Here is a 19,760-nt window from a genome sequence, read left to right on the forward strand (position 1 = left end):
TTCATATACACTTAGGAAAGACAAGTCTCATCTTAGTTTTCTGTTTTTATTTAAAAATAACAGTTTGCTGACTTGACTGTACACATTTCTGAAAAGGATTATTTTCATATTTAATACTGATTTGAAGTTGGAATTTTTTTTTTTAATTTTTTTATTGTTATGTTAATCCCCATACATTACATCATTAGTTTTAGATATAGTGTTCCATGATTCATTGTTTGTGCATAACACCCAGTGCTCCATGCAGAACGTGCCCTCCTCAATACCCATCACCAGGCTGACCCATCCTCCCAACCCCCTCCCCTCTAGAACCCTCAGTTTGTTTTTCAGAGTCCATCATCTCTCATGGTTCTTCTCCCCCTCCGATTTCCCCCCCTTCATTCTTCCCCTCCTGCTACATTCTTCTTCTTTTTTTCTTTCTTAACATATATTGCATTATTTGTTTCAGAGGTACAGATCTGAGATTCAACAGTCCTGCACAATTCACAGCGCTTACCAGAACACATACCCTCCCCAGTGTCCATCACCCAGTCACCCCATCCCTCCCACCCCACCCCCCACTCCAGCAACCCTCAGTTTGTTTCCTGAGATTAAGAATTCCTCATATCAGTGAGGTCATATGATACATGTCTTTCTCTGTTTGACTTATTTCGCTCAGCATAATACCCTCCAGTTCCATCCACGTCGTTGCAAATGGCAAGATCTCATTCCTTTTGATGGCTGCATAATATTCCATTGTATATATATACCACATCTTCTTTATCCATTCATCTGTTGATGGACATCTTGGCTCTTTCCACAGTTTGGCTATTGTGGACATTGCTGCTATAAACATCGGGGTGCACGTAGCCTTTCGGGTCCCTACTTTTGTATCTTTGGGGTAAATACCCAGTAGTGCAATTGCTGGATCATATGGTAGCTCTATTTTCAACTTTTTGAGGAACCTCCATACTGTTTTCCAGAGTGGCTGCACCAGCTTGCGAAGTTGGAATTTTTTTTAATTTCATTTGTATAGTTAGCCATTGGCTTTATCAGATGACAGTTTGGAGTAAAATGACTCAGTATGTTGAGGACTATTTAAATTACTTAAATGCTAAATACCAATAGAGTTCTTAATTTTAATAAGGGAGTTCATGAATCTCCTATAGAACTTTTTAGGGAGAAGTCTGTAGTTCTGATTATATTTTCAGAGTAATCCTTGATGCCCCCGCCCCCCCGAAAAGCTAAGCCATTAATCTATGGAAGCCTGTTTTGTTTTGTTTTTTTGTTTTTAAACAGTCAATAGATGCCATCTAACTGAGGTGTAGTGGGAATTTGGGGATATAAGTCTTTCCTTCTGATACCAGAGGATCAGCAGTAATAGCTTTATTGATGAATAAACTTCAGATTTTCTTCCACAGTGGAGAGTAAGTGAATCCTGATTCTTGACTACTTGAAGAGTTTGGGGGAAATGACCTCGGGTGGTCCAGTTACCTTGCTATTCAGTGTGAGCCGAAGACCAGCAGCAAACTTAGTTACCCAGGGGCTTCTTAGAATACTCTTAGCCTCTGTCCCTGAAGTGCTGAATCAGAATCTGCATTTTAGCAAGATCCCTAGATGATTCTTTTTTTTTCTCCCTACGCACAGTAAAGTTTGAGAAACACTCATATAGCATTTGTTCATCCATTGATTCATTTAAAAAATGTTATTTGTTGGCGTCCTGTGTGCTAGTCACCGTTCAGGGTGCTTAGAGAGCAGTAAACCATACATAAGGTCATTGCCATTGTAGAGCTTGCTGACAAAATAATTCAGATAAAGATAAGTGCTTGTGATAGAGGGTAAATTTTTTTGCATAAACTGTCATGAATATTATCTTTTTTATTTAATTGAAAATTAGCTATGGCCCTAGGATAGAAAAGTACCTTGGCCCTGAGATAGAAATCAGTGCAGAGCTGAATTGACCTGCTCTGAGGGCCCTAGTTATCTGGTGGCATACCCAGTTTTTTCTGGATTATTAACCACTCTAGGCAGAACTGAGCCAGGGACCATTTGGCTTGGTGAGGAGATTTATAATATTCCTTAAATGGTATGTAACTGGTTATCTTTTTTTTTTTTTTTTTAAATAACTGCTTGTCTTAAAACTTTTCTCTAAGGTAACTGTAGTGTAGTGGTTAAAAACCACTGTAAAATTGTATTGGCAGACTCCCAACTGCCTAGATTCAAATTCTGCCTCTGCCTTATTAGCTTTGCAATATTGGGCACATTACCTTTGGGTAAAGTAACTTTCTAAATTTTTTTTTAAGATTTTATTTTTAAGTAATCTCTACACCCATTGTGGGGCTGGAACTCAACAATCCCAAGATCAAGAGTCACACGCTCCAACAGTAACATTTTTCTTATCTGCAAAATGTGGATGATAGTAGTATTTAACTGAAGTTGTTATGAAGGTGAATTAAGTGTTCCATAAATGTTAGTTGTTATTCTTCCCTGTCAGAATGGGTGAAAAATTCCCAGTTTAATTTTCATTTTTGTTTTCATGAAATACCCCTAAGCATCTTCTAGTAGAATCCTGAAGTTTTATCCTAGATGAAATGACAGGTGTTTGTTTTGTGTCTTTCTTTTTTTTATAAGTACTTGTAATTTGGTGTTCCTCTCAATATTGGAGATGTAAAAATTAAACCTGGATGATTGATTTGCCATGAGGCAAATAACTTTAATTAATTTATACACTTTGTTTTTCAGCATTTGTAGGGTTAAGTGGCTTGGGATTTCTGTTTCTGATAGTAAATAGGTAAGTAAAAGAAATGGTTAGATATGACCAAAGAGATAGTTTCACCATATTCATGATGACTTTTTCCTGACTTGGTTCTTTTACCTTAAAACTGCTGTCTTTTGTGACCAGAGGGTATCGTTTTGCCAGGAACTTGATATCTCTCTTTTTTCCTTTCATTTATATCACTCCCCACATAGGAACTGGCATAAAATGGACCAATAATGAAGACTGCTTTTGGCTTATTTGGTGATGACATATATTGCTTAGATACAGAGGTGGTGATTGATCTGTTTTATGGACTGACAATTTGGATATTTTTGGTGGTTTTGGCAGATAGTTTCAGAGTGCACTTGGACAGTTTACATCCTTTAACAGGTGTTTTATGTAACTGTGTAGCCTCAGGGGCTTACTTCTAGTTCTGTGGAAGAGGGAAGGATTTTGATGGAATTCATTATTAAATCCTAAACAAAATTAATCGAACATGGTTATTGAGAATTTAAATGAGAAAAATAAGCCTTTGTTGTAGTTAAACTGTCTTGTCAGATTCATTATTGTGTCATTTTAAAGACTATTTATCATAGAAAAACAACTTTTTTGTTGGATGTTTTCGTTTCCAATTTTTCTTTATGTGGAGTAATTCGATACAGGACACTCTTGTATAAAGCTTTTAGGTTCAAATTTACTGCAGTAGGTCAAAGAGTGAACATTTTAAAAGTTTTTCATACCAACGTGTCTATTGACAGATTGCTTTCAGAAGTGTTTAGGACAGTATTGTTGCCCAGTTTACTGCATCTTTGTCATCATCCGGCATTCTAATTTATAAAAGTTCACCATATAGGTTAAAATGAAATAATTGATTTATTTTGCATTTCTTCAGTGACTAGGGTGATTGAACGTTTTTCCATGTTTATTAACTGTGAATTGGCTTTTTGTTTGTGCTTTTCTTATCTTCTTTGAAGGCAAGTCTTATATCACTTGCCTAGAATGATTTTCCCAGTTGATGTGTCTCTTAATTTGGATCTTAAATGTTTCATTATATATTTACTGATTGTGAAAGCAATTGATGTTAATTATATGAAAATACAGAAAAGTACAAAAATGAAAATAAAAAATGCTACTGCTCAGAGATAACCAGTCATAACACTGATTTTGTCTCTCCAGTCTTTTCTGTGCTTGTGCGTTATTTCACAAAATTCAAAATTTCTGTAATAAGGTAGCAACTTGCCTTTTTTCCAAGCTTCCATGAATGCTTTCAATGCTTCTACAATATTTTCCCCCATTTATAAAAATTTTATTTTGAAATAATTACAGATTCACAAGTTGCCAAAAAAACACAGGGTGGTGTCATGTACTTTTTTATGCCCAGTTTCCCCCAGTAGTAACACCTTGCCATGACTATAGTATGATGTATAAAACTAGCAGATTGATATTGGTACAATCCACAGAACTTATTCAGATTTCACCAGTTTTATATACAATCTGATTTTAAGGCTCTGAGATAATCTTTATATGGCTGGACTGTAGTTACTGAACAAATCCTCTGTGGTCGGTGCCTTAGTCCACACAGACTGGGTAGCTTGTAAACTCAGAAATTTAATTCTGGGAAGTCCAGGATCATGGAGTCAGCAGATTTGGTACTTGGTAAAGGCTTTCTGGTTCATAGTGTCTTTTTGCCAATGTCTTCACATGGTGGAAAGGGCTAGGGTCTGGGATCTCTTTTAGAAGAGCACTGCTCTGGGGTTCCTGGGTGGCTCCGATGGTTAAGCGTCTGCCTTCGGCTCGGGTCATGATCCCAGGGTCCTGGGATCGAGCCCCACGTCAGGCTCCTGGCTCAGCAGGGAGCCTGCTTCTCCCTCTGCCTCTCCCCCTGCTCGTGCTCTATCTTTGTGTCTTGAATGAATAAATAAAATCTTAAAAAAAAAAAAGAGCACTGATCCATTCATGAGGGCTTTGGTCTTCTGACTTAGCACTTCCCCAAAGCCCCACCTTCCAAATCCATCACATTGGGCATTAGGATTTCAACATATGAATTTGGGGGGTACACAGACATTTAGACTGTAGATAGCAGTTAGATGTTCCTAATTTTTCACTGTTATAAAATCAGTGTGGTGAACATCCTTGTACTTACATAGTTTTCCATATCTCTTTCTTTTGAGTAGATCTCACAAGTACATTTCTAGATAAAGAATGTTTATTTTTTCTGTATTGAAGTATTATTAACATACAGTGTTCTTTTAGTTTCAGGTGTATGATATGATTTAGCGATTCTAACATTACTTAGTGCTTATCACATTAAATGTACTCTTAATCCCCTTTATTTCACCTGTCCGCCCACCTACCTCCCCTCTGGTAACTACTAGTTCTCTGTATTTAAGAATCTGTTTTTTTGTCTGTTTGTTTGATTGTTTTGTTTCTTCATTTCCACGTATAAGTGAAAATATACGGTATTCGTCTTTCTCTGTCTGGCTTATTTCACTTAGCAACTCTCTAGGTCCATCCATGTTGTCACAGAAAGAAATATTCTTTTTTATGGCCGAGTAATATTCCGTTGTGTATATAGATCACATCTTCTTTATACATTCATTTATGGATAGACACTTGGGTTGCTTCCATATCTTGGCTGTTGCAAGTAATGCTGCAATAAACATAGGAGTACATCTTTCAAATTAGTGTTTTTTCTTTGGGTAGATACCCAGTAGTGGAATTACTGGGTCATATGGTAATTCTATTTTTTATTATTTATTTTTTTAAGAGTTTATTTATTTGAGAGAGAGGGCACATGTGCGAGCATGTGTGCACAGGCTGGGGGAGGGGCAGAGCCAGAAGCAGACTCCCTGCTGACATGCATGGTAATCCCAGGGAACAGGACCTGAGCCAAAGGCAGACACTTGACTGAGCCACCCAGGCATCCCTGGTAATTCTGTTTTTAAAAGAATGCATCCTTTTAAGGCTATTGATAAACATTGTTAACTCTTAGGAAAATTATATGAATTACAGCAGTGAACTGATAGTTTTCTTTTATACTTGTCAAAATGACATTAAGTAGTTCAATAGGTAAAAATGATATTTGGTAGTTAACTATTCCTGCTTGTTCTTTGTACATTTTCCCTCTTTGGTAAATATCTTAGTAATTTATAGCTCTGTTGTTAATAAGATTGGTGTTGTAACCTTTCAGACTTTTTCTGTTTTTACATACTTATATGTATATCTGTACAGTGATTTTATGTTTGTTAACATAAATGATAAAGTGCTTGTTTTGCAACTTGATTTTTTTCACTGTTAGTAAATATAGGCCTATCCTTTTTTTTCCCTTTTATAGTATTCCTGTTACAAAGTATACTACATTTTATTTAACCATTTACCTATAGATAGAGATTTATATTTGTTTTTAGCCTTTCACTTAAGGAATCAGTGCTGCAATATACATCCTTATATGTGTGTTTTTGTGTACATTAATGGCTTTTAAAGTGTATGCTCTTAACTAGTCTGGTGAAAAATACAAATATTCCCAGGAGTACTGCTTGTCTATATGCTATAGACTTTACACTTTGATTATTCTTGGTACCATTAGCAAGGGACACATCAGATTTATGGATAGTATACTGCTGAAAGGTATCTAATTAATTATCTTGATTTATTATTAAATACTTAATGAAATAGTGTATCCCCTTTTCCCTGGGCAAGCTTGGTATTCTTGGAGTAAGAAATATCAATGGGCTGAGTCAAAGGGGAACATCCACTAACAATACTTGGGAGCACTGATCCTGACTTCAGACAGTGCAGGAAGGCATCAGGCTATCACAGATTTTCTGTATCTTTACTTCAGTGGTAGAGGCAGTGGTAATTTGGGGGCTCTGTCTTACTCCTGGCTGACCCCCCAAGGTTGCAGAAATGGGCTCTGGTCCTTCAGTTATTGAGTTGATTTTTTTCTATCCTCACATGCTTAGGGTATGGACTTCGCATGGGCAAACCATTAGTGCCTCAGAAGGTAGGAAGCTCAGGCATTCCAGGAGGTGGGTGGAAAAGCACATAACAGCCATTGTGCCAACACAGTCCTGCCAACCACTTAGTTCTCAGTAAAAGAAGGACAAGCTTTCTTTCTCAATATCACAAATTAATTTTGCTGTGTGGTAGGATAACACCTGAGCTTACCAGGAATTTTTTGGCACTGTCTGAGCAACAGCCCCTTCACTCCTGACTCTGGCCCCTGATCTCAGTCTCTTCTTGCCCCTGAAGTGGGGTGGGCTCTTTCCCATCACCACCTGCACTGAAACGCATTTGGTTTTTATATTCTCTACTCTGTTTAAAATCTAACCTGATTCTTTGGAGTATATTTCTTTGAATTGCATTAAACACTTAGGGACATCACTCTTTATATCTTTAGCTATATGGAGATTATAATAATTTGTTTGGCTAAATTGGGAAGCCTACCAGAGGTTGAGCTTTGAGTAATTATGTGTGATCTCCAAAGGAGTAACTGATTTCTGACACAAAATATAGCAACATCTAAAATCACTTATAAGACAGTCTGTCATTTTTTATTCCTTGATTTTGTCAGTTTCTGCTCTCACCTAGGAATGAGGAGTTTGAATATTTTTAAACACTTCTGATTGTAAAAATGTAATGAAACATTGAAACTTCATGGTCACAAATTGTGTTCTCATTATTTAATCTAAATATAGAGAACAAAAAAAATAAATGTAGAGAAGAAACTGATAAGTTAACAAAGATGGGGGTGGGGGAGGTTGGGTGAAATAGGTGATGGAGATACTTATCATGATGAGCACTGAGAATATAGGATTATTGAATCACTATATTGTACACCCGAAACTAATACAACACTGTATGTTAACTAAACTGGAATGAAAATAAAAATTCAGGGCGCCTGGGTGGCTCAGTTGGTTAAGTGGCTAACTCTTGGTTTCAGCTCAGGTCATGATCTCAGGGTCATGAGATTGAGCCCTGTGTTGGGCTCACACTCAGCATGGATTGTGCTCAAGATTCTCCACCTGCCCCCACTCGTGTGCACTTCGCTTGCACACGCTCTCTCTCTCTCTCTCTCTCTCAAATAAAATCTTTAAAAAATAATAAAATTTTAAAATTAAAAAAAAAAAAGAAATAGTGCATCCCATCAGTAAAAGGTAAATTTTTCATCGTAATCCCACAATATTTGGGTAATTATTTATAAATTAAGTATATATGACATAATACATTTTGTATCTTAAATACTAACCTTAATCTCTTACAGTGAATATTTGTCATATTTGGAGCCCCCAATTTTTGAGTAGCTTTCTATATTTGCAGAAATGCCCATATTGTGAGACAGGCCTCTCCAGTGTATGTACTAGTCAAAACTCAAATTTCCAGATGCTGTTGTATCTAGATGGATGCATCTTAAATAACATTAAGAGCCACTAAGTCAGACACACCCACAGATCACTTTTGCTTGAAAATACACAATGTAAGGAAATGAGGGTTCTATTCATAACTTTCGATTTTGCAGGAAGGAGTGGCAGCTTTAAGTGGAGGTTTCAAGGTTAAGTTCCTAATGAGGAAGTGGTTTTGGTCCTGGCAGTGGTAATGGATTTGAATTTTGGCATTTAGCGCTTGGTGGTGGCAGGGATAGTGATTTCCTCATTAAGCCACTTCATTATTTTGAGTGATGTTATCTTTGCACCCATTTTCAGCCCTTTCAGTGACATAGTGGCAGTGACACTATCCTTTAATAAATTACCTTTCTGTTAATTTACCTAGAGTGGATTCTAAATATTGACTGATAAAAATCCTTGGTAAGATACTTTTCGTACAGCAGGCATTGTTCACGTGTCTGCATAGTGGCAAATGTAAAGATGAGTTGCTTTCTAAAATTGCAACTTCAAATTTTTTAAATAATACCTTGGTACCTGGGGTGGGAGGGTGGCTACGTGGTGCTATAAGAAAACTAGTTGGTTTCCTCCCTGAGCTAATTAATTATGGTATAACATGGTATTGTGAATTAATATCTCTAAACTAAGATATTGCTGTGATTATTCAAATGCCACTACTTTCAGAGATGCTTTTGCTCCTCTGCATGGTTTGGCATTCTGTTACTGATTTTGATATTATTATAAAAGCCTTAGCAGCTCTGAAACCAAAAACCAGGAAGCACTTCAACATTAGACTTCCATTTTAAACTCAGTCCACATGGAAAAAAAAGAGATTGTATCAACTGTCATCTTGTAGCACCTCTGAAGAGTAAGTAAAGTGCTAAAAATTCTTTTTTTGCACATATGCCTCTGCTATTTCATTCAAGTAGACAGTTGATCTACTCTCAGCCTGGTTTGTATTAATAGCTGAAATAGAATAGGAAAACCTAGTTTCTGCCTTCCTTGAGCCCACTGCCTAGCTTTAGAGCACAGATTTAAATAAACTATTACAGTGTTTAGTAAAATAGAGGTATGTACAAATAATAAGAGAGAGAGAGGAAGTAATGACCAAAATAAATAACGTTAGGTGCCCAAGGTATGTAAAAACTATAAGGAATTTTGGTAGAGTAGGCATTATGTCTTTAAAAATGAAGAGACTGGGGCCAGTAATTGCATAATTATTGAGTGGCAGAATAAAGTTAGTTTTTTTTTGTTGTTGTTATACTATACTTGTCTTTCAGTTGTTGGAATTACTCTAAATTTAGCTTCATTGAGACAATTAATACTTCTTTTTTTAGGAAATATTATGAATTAAATGATCTGGAAAACAACTGAAAATGTCAGTTAAAATATTTTTTTAAAAAGTTTTTTTTTTTTTTAAGCAGAGCTTTAAGCTGTTAAGAAAGCAAATGAAATCTTCAGACCAAAATTAATAAAAAAAATACTCGTCCAAGAGGTAAGCAGGTCATAAATGCAGGGACTACTCTTAATGCATCTGTTGGTTCTTAGTGGCCCAGAGCTTTGGTTTTAATGGGCAATGCTTAAGAGACAGGACACAAGGTAAACTAGGGGGAAAAAAGCAAACTTTCCCAGAGAAAAGGCAACTTGTCAGTTTTCGCTTTGGGTCTGGATTGGTGAGGCAGAGATCTTCCCTAATAATTCTAACCACAGATGCTCTTTCTGCCAAAGTAGAGTGGAAATTCACACTATGTGTTATTACAAAAAAAAACAAAAACAAAACATGTTGAAAATTAAAGGAATATCAGATGGGTAGTTTTAGTATACAGTCATCTAGCAGAGGGAAAACAAATCCTCTCCTAAAGAGCTTATTTTAAATATAGTCTTCAGAATTCCCACAAATAAAGTTCCAAGGAAAACGGGCTTACAATATAAAATCATAAAGCAGGTAAGTCATCATGAGCATGGTTTAGCAGAAACAACAGATCACAAAAGCAAACCCTCAAAGATTGCAGATATTGTAATTATCAAATACAGACTATAAAATAAGAATATTTAATATGCTTGAAGGAAGTTACTGAAAAGATGATCAAGAAACAAAACAGGGGTGCCTGGGTGGCTCAGTAGGTTAAGTATCTGACTCTTGATTTCAGCTCAGGTCATGATCTCAGCGTCATGAGATCCAGCCCCACATCAGGCTCCATGCTGGGTGTGGAGACTGCTTAAGATTCTCTCTCCCTCTCTTAAAAAAAAAAAAGGAAAGGAAAGAAACAAAGCAGTGGTCGGATAGATTTGATAAAAGAACCAAAAAGAATTTTAAGAAATGAAAATTATTTAAAAAGAACTTAGAAACTTAGTGGACAAATTAAATTCATCTTAGAAACAGATGAAGAGAGAATTGATGAACTGGAAGAAAGAACTTAAGAAATCGCTTGGGATGTAATTTCCTAGACAAAGAAATGGAAAACAGGAGAGATTAATACAAAGAGAGGTGGAACATAGTATGAGAAGGTATGAATATTTTATTGGTATTCCAGAAGGAAACCATAGAGCTAGTTAGTTGATGAAAAGGCAGAGTTTGAAGAGCTTAATGGCTGAGAATTTTACAGAATTGATGCATCAGATTTCAGATCTCAGTGAATCCCAAGTGGATTAAAGAAGAATTTCACACTTAAACTGGTGATTGTAAAACTGCAAATCACCATTGACAAAATTTAAGGAAAGAGATTAAGAATGACTGCTAGAGTGATCAGCAACTTCTGTACAAAACAGAAGGCAGTGGGGATATCTTTAATATGCTGAAAGGGAATATGTGCCTCATAATTCTTTATACAAAAAAAAAAAAGTTTATACAGCAGAGGTAGAAGGTAAAAATAAAGGCATTTTCAGAGAAGCCACAACTTAAGAATTGACTAAAAAAAATGTGAATGATGTCCTTGCAGAAGAAGGGACATGATTCCAGAAGAAAGGTGTGAAATGTGAGAAAGGATGTTCAAAGAAAATCATCAACATTTATGTAAATTTAGTAAAATATTGAGTGGTATAAAACTAAAACAGTATATATTATATATATACAGGCACAAAATACATAAAATAATCTTTGATGTTAATGTACTACACAGTGTAACATTCATGCTATCATTTGAAGAAAAGGTTTTTTAAGTTTTATATTTTTTTATGACTCAGGATTTAAGGTAATATTTCTATAGAATGCTTTATTAGAGAAAAAAAATCCCTGATCTGAGTATTGCAGCAGATCATGTTCCCCTCTAGCCCATGTCCATGCTTATGTATTTTTTTGCAATTGTAATAATCTGTGAGCTGTAATCATTTGTGGTTAATACTAACTTCATACTTAATCTCTGTTTGTCTTTAGTTGGATATATTATTTCACATATAGGATAATCTGGAAAAGGGAGATAGTAATATAAGTACTAATTCCTAACCCACAGAATTGCTTAACATATTTGCTTTTGTTATTGTGGTAGTTATGTTTTTTTTCACTTCATTTTGTGAAAGCATTTTCCATTTTGATGTTTTCATATTTCATCAACCCTACCATGGACGTTGTTGCACATTGTAATTTCTCTGGAAACTGGGATACATCTTACAATATTTGATGTTATAGTTTAATAAACAGCAATTTTTTCTTTGATATAGTAGTACCCCTTTAGATTTTATAAAATATGGTGATGTATCTTTATAATTTTGAATGGCTATGTCATACTTTACCTAGTGAATGTGTCATGATTTCCCTTATTCCTTGTTTGTTTGGGTTATTTCCATTTGTTGGCTCTTATAAATAATGCTAGTATGTGAGAATATGGGGCGCACCATTTTATACAGTCTCTGTTAAAGAATGAGTTTGCAGGCTGCCTGGATGGTTTAGTCAGTTAAGCATCTACCTTGAGCTCAGCTCATGATCCTGGGGTTCTGGGATCAAGCCCCACATCGGGCTCCCCGCTCAGTGGGGTGCCTGCTTCTCCATCTACTTCTCCCCCCTACACCTGCTTGTGCTCTCTCTCTCTCTCTCTCTCTCAAATAATCTTCTTAAAACAATGAGTTTGCAAATTTTATGCTGATGTGTGGGCATTATTTTTAAGTGCTTTGCTAATCTAATAATTGTTAAGTAGTACTTTATTTTCCTACTTATGTGCATATATGTATATTTTTTCTAGAATTTTATTTTCCTAGTCTTTATGTTTTGGGTTTTTTTTGTTGCAGTTTTATGTTATTCTGTAGTCATCAGTTTATCCTTTGTGATTAGTACCTGTTTCTTCAAAGCCAACTTTCTATGACATAGTTTACATTTAACTTTTAATTTCACCTTGCAATTATTTTGATATAATGCATTAGTGTTTGTGTTAGTATTCTTTTGAGAGTGAGACAGTTAGTTGATTACCTTCTGTTCAAAACCAACGTATAAAAGGATTTTGGAGTATTATACTGAGTATTAATTGCTTTTCCATTATTATTATAATTTAGTTCTTGGGGCACCTGGGTGGCTCAATCGGTTAAGCATCTGCCTTCGGCTCCGGTCATGATCTTGGGGTCGTGGGATCGAGCCTTGTGTCAGGCTCCCTGGTCAGCGGGGAGGCTGCTTTTCCCTCTCCCCGCTCATGCTCGCTTGCACACGCACGCGCACTCTCATAAATCTTTAAAAAAACTTTTTTTGGGGCGCCTGGGTGGCTCAGACAGTTAAGCGTCTGCCTTCGGCTCAAGTCGTGATCCCGGGGTCGAGCCCTACATAGGGTTCCCTGCTGAGCGGGGAGCCTTATTCTCCCTCTCCCTCTGCCTGCCGCTCCCCCTGCTTGTACTCTCTCCCTGCCTAATAAAAAAATAAAAAATCTTTTAAAAAAAATAAATAAAAATTAAAAAAAATTTTTTTTTGTTCTTACCACAATTTATAGTTGTGAAAAATCGAGAGATATGAGTTAGGTTTTCCCACAATCATACAATTGTTAATGTCAGGGGCACCTGGGTGGCTCAGTCAGTTACACGTCTGCCTTCAGCTCAGGTCATGATCCCAGGGTCCTGGGATCGAACCCCGTATCGGGCTCCCTGCTCAGTGGGGAGCCTGCTTCTCCCTCTGCCTATGCTGTTCCCTGTGCTTGTGCTCTCTCATTCTCTCTCTCTCTCTGTCAAATAAATAAATAAAATATTTTTAAAAAATTGTTAACGTCAGAGCTGGGTTTTGAATTCAGGTATGATTGTAGAGCCTTAACCATTGTATGTTTAGGTAATAATTATTAACTACCTTGAAATAATCCTCTTTTGCTTTATTAAAGCCACATGCTACTCTGCATAACAATTCTATAAATGAGGGGTATTTCTAGTATTTGGCTCATTTGCTTTATCTTCTTCATGTACAAATCTTATTAAATGAATTTTTTTAATTCTTTCATTGAATTTATCAAGACTCAAATTTGATTTCTCTTTCTGAAAGCTGTAGTCTTTGTTAATTGCCATTTCCTTGGGTAGAGACATAACTGGTATTCTCAGAATTGAGGAAAGTGATGGAGGGTAAGTTTGTAAATACATTTTATTCTATTAAAGTGCTTAATATACAATTAAATGCTGTTCACTAACAGGAAGGCTAGGCTATCACAAGCTCTTCACAGTTCTTTCCTGCCATTAAGCTATATACTTAAATTACTAAATCAAAATCAGCTTAGCTCCAGAGGCAAAGTTCTGGGAGGGTATTGCCGTAGTAAAGGCAGAAAGGGGGTATATTATCTGTAGAGAATTTTTAAAACAATAATGAAATTGACTAAAAGGGCTATGCTTGTTGTTATCCTGTAACTGACCATTCTAAACAGTGTCAACAATAAAATACTGCCCACTGCCACCACCATTTTAAGGCTCAGCTCTTGCTCCTAAGAGATGAATGAACCTTGACATGGAAAGGGACACTGTGGGGGCGCCTGGGTGGTTCATTCGTTAAGCGTCTGCCTTTGGCTCAGGTCATGATCCCAGGGTCCTGGGATTGATCCTCACATCGGGCTCCCTGCTCAGCGGGAAGCGTGCTTCTCCCTCTCACACTCTCCGTGCTTGTGTTGCCTCTCTCGCTGTCTCTCTCTGTCAAATAAATAAATCTTTAAAAAAAAAAAAAAAGGAAAAGGACACTGTGTTTGAGCTTTCTCCTTTTTCCCAGATTATGTTTCAGTTGATAAAAGGAAGCAATCAAAAAATATATGGCAAGCTGTAACAAGGAAACATATGTTTCATTGGTTCATACATGTAAGTCATGTTGGTCCTATTGCACAGTATGGAAACTCAAAACTCATGTAAAATAATGGTTTATTAGATTAAAAGATTGCAGGGGAATTTCATGGACATAATTAATTGCAGAAGTACAGTCAGGCCTCCCAAAAACTGTCTTCTCAGCAATTCTATCTGGGAGCTCTGCAGTTCTGCCTACCCAGAGTCCTGCTTTGGTTGCCATGTTTAGTGTTGGTGATACCTTAAAGGCTTTTTTTTTTTTTTTTAACCACCCCATGAGCCCTCCAGGTAGACAGAATTTCTGACAAATTTAAATGATAAATTCAGTGTGTGCCAGTTATTTTTCATGAAAGCTGAATTCACAGTATCTGCAGGTCATAAACTTGAATAATTACTTCTTTGCCCTTTGACTCTCCCTTCTGGTGCCTGCCATCCAGGGGAGAGGCCTAAGGCTGAGAGGACAGTTAAAAGTAATTTTCTAGACACAGTGTAAACTTTTTGAAAGGTCATTAATGTACTTGAGAAGGATCAAGTCCTGTTGTTTGGTTGAATGAGGTAAAAGTGTATTTGTGCATCCTGCTTTCTTCCCCTCCTTTTACTTTTTGAATACTCTTTTTCACTCCCCACACCATGATCCGTTTCTGCTTTTCACCTCTACATGTCTGTGATTAAATGATGTATGCAGAAGATTACTTTAAATGTCAATTAGTTATGTTGTGGACATTAAGAATATACACTTTCAGGACATATGGAAAAGCACAATCTAATATAAGGCAGATTGCTGTTTTGTTGGTTTTTTTTTTTTTTTAAGATTGTATTTTTAAGTAATCTATACACCTAACATGAGGCTTGAATTCATGACCCCAAGATCAAGAGTTGCATGCTCTATCTACCAACTGAGTCAGCAAGACACCCCAGATTGCTGTTTTTGACTTGGGAAAAATTTCCAGTGATAGAATCATTCAGACTCAAAGGTCTGTCACAGCATAGATGGCAATAAAAATGACATTCCCTGGAAAATCATTCCAGATAACTCAATTTGCTGTAAATACACAAAAAAATAATGCCAAAGATCAGTGAATAGTTTGAATACATTTTATGACATTCGCAAGTATATTGGGGTAAAGCAGCATTTCTGTGTTAATCGTTTATAGAGATATGTTTCTTATTGTATAGGTAGCTAAATTTTATACATGTACATTTCAAGTCTATCTCCTTAAAAAGATTTATTTTCAAGATGAGCCCAAAACTTTAAAATATTATTTAATATTTGTTATTAAATTGCTTAATATTATTGGGGTTTTCTTCATGTTTAAGTAAAATAAAAGTCTGTTATCTAAATTTGTAATTTTAATGCACTGACTTTTAAAATTTACAAATAGATCGTTTGATTATTTAGCAGGTAACATCTAAAGGAACTGGTTTAAATCCTAATGCCAAAGTATGGCAAGAAATTCCTCCTGGAAATACTGAAGCCACTCAAGTAACTCATGGAACTGAAAGCTCTTGGCATGAAACAGCAGCCACATCAGGGTCTCATCCTGAGGGTATGTCCTAAATACTTCATCAGTATAAATCATATTTTGGTTAAACATATGGCCAAATTAGTTTATAGAACTTTGGGGTATATCTTTTGATTATTTGATTAAATATATTTATAAATGTTTAACATGTAGTTTGTACACAGTTCTTATTTTTAGTATGAATGGATTGTCACTAATTTCAAATAGTAGCTGTATCTTTGGGTCTAGCATCATTGGCAGTGCTGTTTACTCACTGTTTGACTTTGGGTAAGTGACCTAACTTCTCTGTGCTTGTTTCTTTCATCTGTAAAACAATAATAATTACTTTTGGCAAAGGATTTTCTGAGAATCGAGTGAATAAAGAAGCTGCACATAGGTAGTACATAGTTAGTGCTATATGAGTTTAAACTATTGATAATCATTTTAGCTTGTCCATAATGGTAAACTTACCTTCCTCAGGAAGAGAACTCTTATTACAACCATGTGGACATTATCCCAACTGGTAGAATTCCTTAAAATCTTATTATAGAAGACCTAGTGCCCAGAGTTCCTAAAGATAGGTTTTAAAGAATTCCTGTTTACTTTCAGTATGTTTTCTTTAATACAGGTAATACAGAGCTTTCAGATGATATGTGTAAGGAATATGAAGTAATGTATTCATCTTGTGAAACCACCAGAAATACTATAGGCATTGAAGAATCAACCGATGGAATGATTTTAGGGCCAGAAGATCTGAGTTACCACATATATGATGTTTCTGGTAAACTTTATGCTTTTATTGGTAAAACGAGCATATTGTACACTAATGTTTTTCCCCTTATGTTCTATTATTGTTCTAATAAAACTTTGGCATTGATCAATCTGTTTTCTTATTTGAAAAGAACTGTATGTTAATGAAATGCTACGTAATTTTTATAAATACTGTTTTCAAGTGGACAAACATGAAACTTGTGATTTAAAAAGAATGTTTAAAGATCCTATTAAAAGAGAGTATGAAATTAAATATAAAAAGAAAAAATAGTCAATATAGTTAAAAGAGACCTAAATTATAATTTTTCAGAGAGCCCAAGTTTCTTGGTCTTTTAGTTGGGATCAATGCAAGTTCTGTCAATTTCCCATTATTTTTGTTAGTGTGAAATGCATTTAGAAATGTGAAGTTGCAGGGATTAATTTTGAGAAAATGGCTGTATTAAAAACATGGTTCTACTACAGTTCAACTTGTGAAATATTTTTTTTCACATTTATTTCATTAGCATGGGTTAGTAGTTGGCTTGGATTTAAAATGGATGAGATTTAAAAGAAACTAAAAATGGACCAAAGACCCCAACCACCTAACTTAACTTTTCTGATTTAAAGGATCTCTTTGGAAAATAAATGTAATAGGGAATACTCTTTTCTATTGCTGTTTAGTTCTGTTCTGTGACTTTCAGTCAAGATACATAAACCTTTGTCCTCGGTTTCCTTATTTATTATAAATATTTGGACTAGATTTCTAAGTTTTGTCAGCTTGTAAGTTGATTTCTGAAGTGGCATGGGTGATATTTCCATATAATAATTTAAGGTGCCAGGTTCTTCTCCCTACTATGGTCATAATATACCTAACCACTGGGTACTTTATTTTTTATTTTATTTTATTTTTTTATTTATTCATTTGAGACAGAGAGAGAGAGCATGAGCAGGGGGAGGTGCAGAGGGAGAGGGAGAAACAGGCTCTCTGCTGAGCAGGGAGCCCGATGTGGGACTTGATCCCAGGACCCTGGGATGATGACCTGAGCTGAAGGCAGAGGCTTAACCCTCTGAGCCACCCAGGCGCCCCACCACTGGGTACTTTAAACATAGAGTTGGTTTTAGTAATGTAGCAACCAGTTGGTATTTTAATAAGTTTCCTGTAATGACATTGAAAAGTTAAATGAAGTTATTGCTCATTTTTAGGTAGCACATTTGGGTGGTTGGATTTTGTATTAGAACGATTGCATATACATAGAAATAGAATGCTGCTTATATTCATTTTTAATGAAGTTAATATTTACTGTCACTTTGAATCTTGAGTACTAAGACAAGGTAGTGTTAAAATCATTCACAAAATTAATCTTTATATGCATTCTGTTGTTTGTATTTAAAGGAAATTAGCCTAGTTAATCACTAATGCTTTTTTTAAGAAGAGGACAAATTTCATGCTTTGAGTCTATAATGTTTTGTGTAAGATTCTAATAAAAGAGTGATGGTTTTCCAGGCTTGAGTTCCAAAAAAAAAGTCTCGTGTTCTGGGTTTAAATGATTGAAGGCATAGAGGGTTGTTAGAGTTGATTTGATCCTTTGGATGTTTGAGTGTTTTAAATATTCCTAGGAAGGTAAAGAGCTCTATAATCAAGGAATGAAAAGAAAACAGTATTAAGAGATAACAGTTGAAGAAGTATGACTAACATCAGATTTAGTACCAGTTATAAAGATATATATAATCCCAATTTGTTTAGCTAGTTCGTTCAAATTTAGATTACTATTACTTTTTTCTTTGAGCTTTCATTAAAGGAATAAGTAGTTATCACAATTTTTTTTTTTTTAAGATTTTATTTATTTATTTGACAGAGAGAGACACAGCGAGAGAGGGAACACAAGCAGGGGGAGTGGGAGAGGAAGAAGCAGGCTTCCCGCTGAGCAGGGAGCCCGACGCGGGGCTTGATCCCAGAACCCTGGGATCATGACCTGAGCCGAAGGCAGACACTTAATGACTGAGCCACCCAGGCGCCCCAGTAGTTATCACAATTTTAAAGATTTTAGGGTAGTGTTTTACATAGGGTAGCCAGGTACTTTTAGTATTAATGGTGCTTTGTTCATTACTTGATAAAATAATTTCAAACTGGGCACCTGGGTGGCTCAGATGGTTAAGTGTCTGCCTTCGGCTCAGGTCATGATCCCAGGGTCCTGGGATCGAGTTCCGCATTGGCCTCCCTGCTCAGTGGGGAGCCTGCTTCTCCGTCTGCCTCTCTCTCTCTCTCTCTTATGAATAAATAAATGAAATCTTTAAAAAAAATAATTTTAAACGGTCTGAACTCTATCTAAAGAAAGGATAGGTTGAAATTAGACTTTGTTAGAATTCAGTTGAACTCTAAAAAGTTTTGTTGTGAATTTTAATTTGTGCATACTTTGTGATGTATTCTGAGTACAACTTTATGCAATGTTTACTACCTATGGTAATTTGGTATTAACTTTTTTCCTCTGTTTCCTACCTTCAGGGGAAAGTAATTCAGCAATTTCTACAGAAGACCTAAAAGAATGTCTGAAGAAACAATTGGAATTCTGTTTCTCCCGGTATGTTATTCATATTTTTTAATTGAGATTTCTCATTTTTTGAATTGTTTGGTTAGTAGATGTGAAATACCTGTGAAATAGAGTGGAAGAATGGTGGTTTTAATTTCCTTCAGTGAACTAAATTTAAAGATGTAGTCTCTAATTGGATATGCAAAGGATCTAGTCTTAGTAGAAAAGATAATGAAATACTGGATTGGATTACTTTTGGATTGGGTATTGGATACTTTTCCTAGAAACATACTCAGGTTTAGGGTTCTCAAAACAGTGGTTATCTCTTAATATATCTTTTTAGTAGCTAGTTTGTGTAACCTTTGATCATGGAGTTATGATGGGCATAGAATTTATGTTACTAGTGTCTTCTATTAAATAAGGAGTTCTTTCAGGCAAACGTTTCAAGATGTCTTTTTTTTTTTTTTTTTAAGGTTTTATTTATTTGTCAGAGAGAGAGCACGTGCACAAGCAGGGGGAGTGGCAGGCAGAGGGAGAAGCGGACTCCCCGCTGAGCAGGGAGCCTGATGCGGGACTCAATCCCAGGACCCTGGGATCATGACCTGAGCTGAAGGCAGATGCTTAACTGACTGAGCCACCCAGG

At 36.0% G+C, this 19,760-nt stretch overlaps 1 protein-coding gene across 4 annotated transcripts in view; it reads left to right on the plus strand.

The window, feature by feature from the left end:
- LARP4 (La ribonucleoprotein 4) overlaps positions 1–19,760 on the plus strand; it is a 72,184-nt gene that overhangs the window by 7,631 nt on the left and 44,793 nt on the right. For 3 of the 4 annotated variants that reach the window (XM_036098932.2, XM_078075969.1, XM_036098935.2), the window contains exons 2-4: positions 15,737–15,884; positions 16,468–16,620; positions 19,093–19,168. In XM_036098932.2, coding sequence (XP_035954825.1) covers positions 15,737–15,884; positions 16,468–16,620; positions 19,093–19,168 — 377 coding nt within the window. The remainder of the gene's footprint in view (positions 1–15,736; positions 15,885–16,467; positions 16,621–19,092; positions 19,169–19,760) is intronic. The other variant, XM_036098933.2, reaches the window with a different exon arrangement.

The sequence above is a fragment of the Halichoerus grypus genome, chromosome 6 (genome assembly GCF_964656455.1).
Source record: "Halichoerus grypus chromosome 6, mHalGry1.hap1.1, whole genome shotgun sequence".
NCBI lineage: Eukaryota > Metazoa > Chordata > Mammalia > Carnivora > Phocidae > Halichoerus > Halichoerus grypus.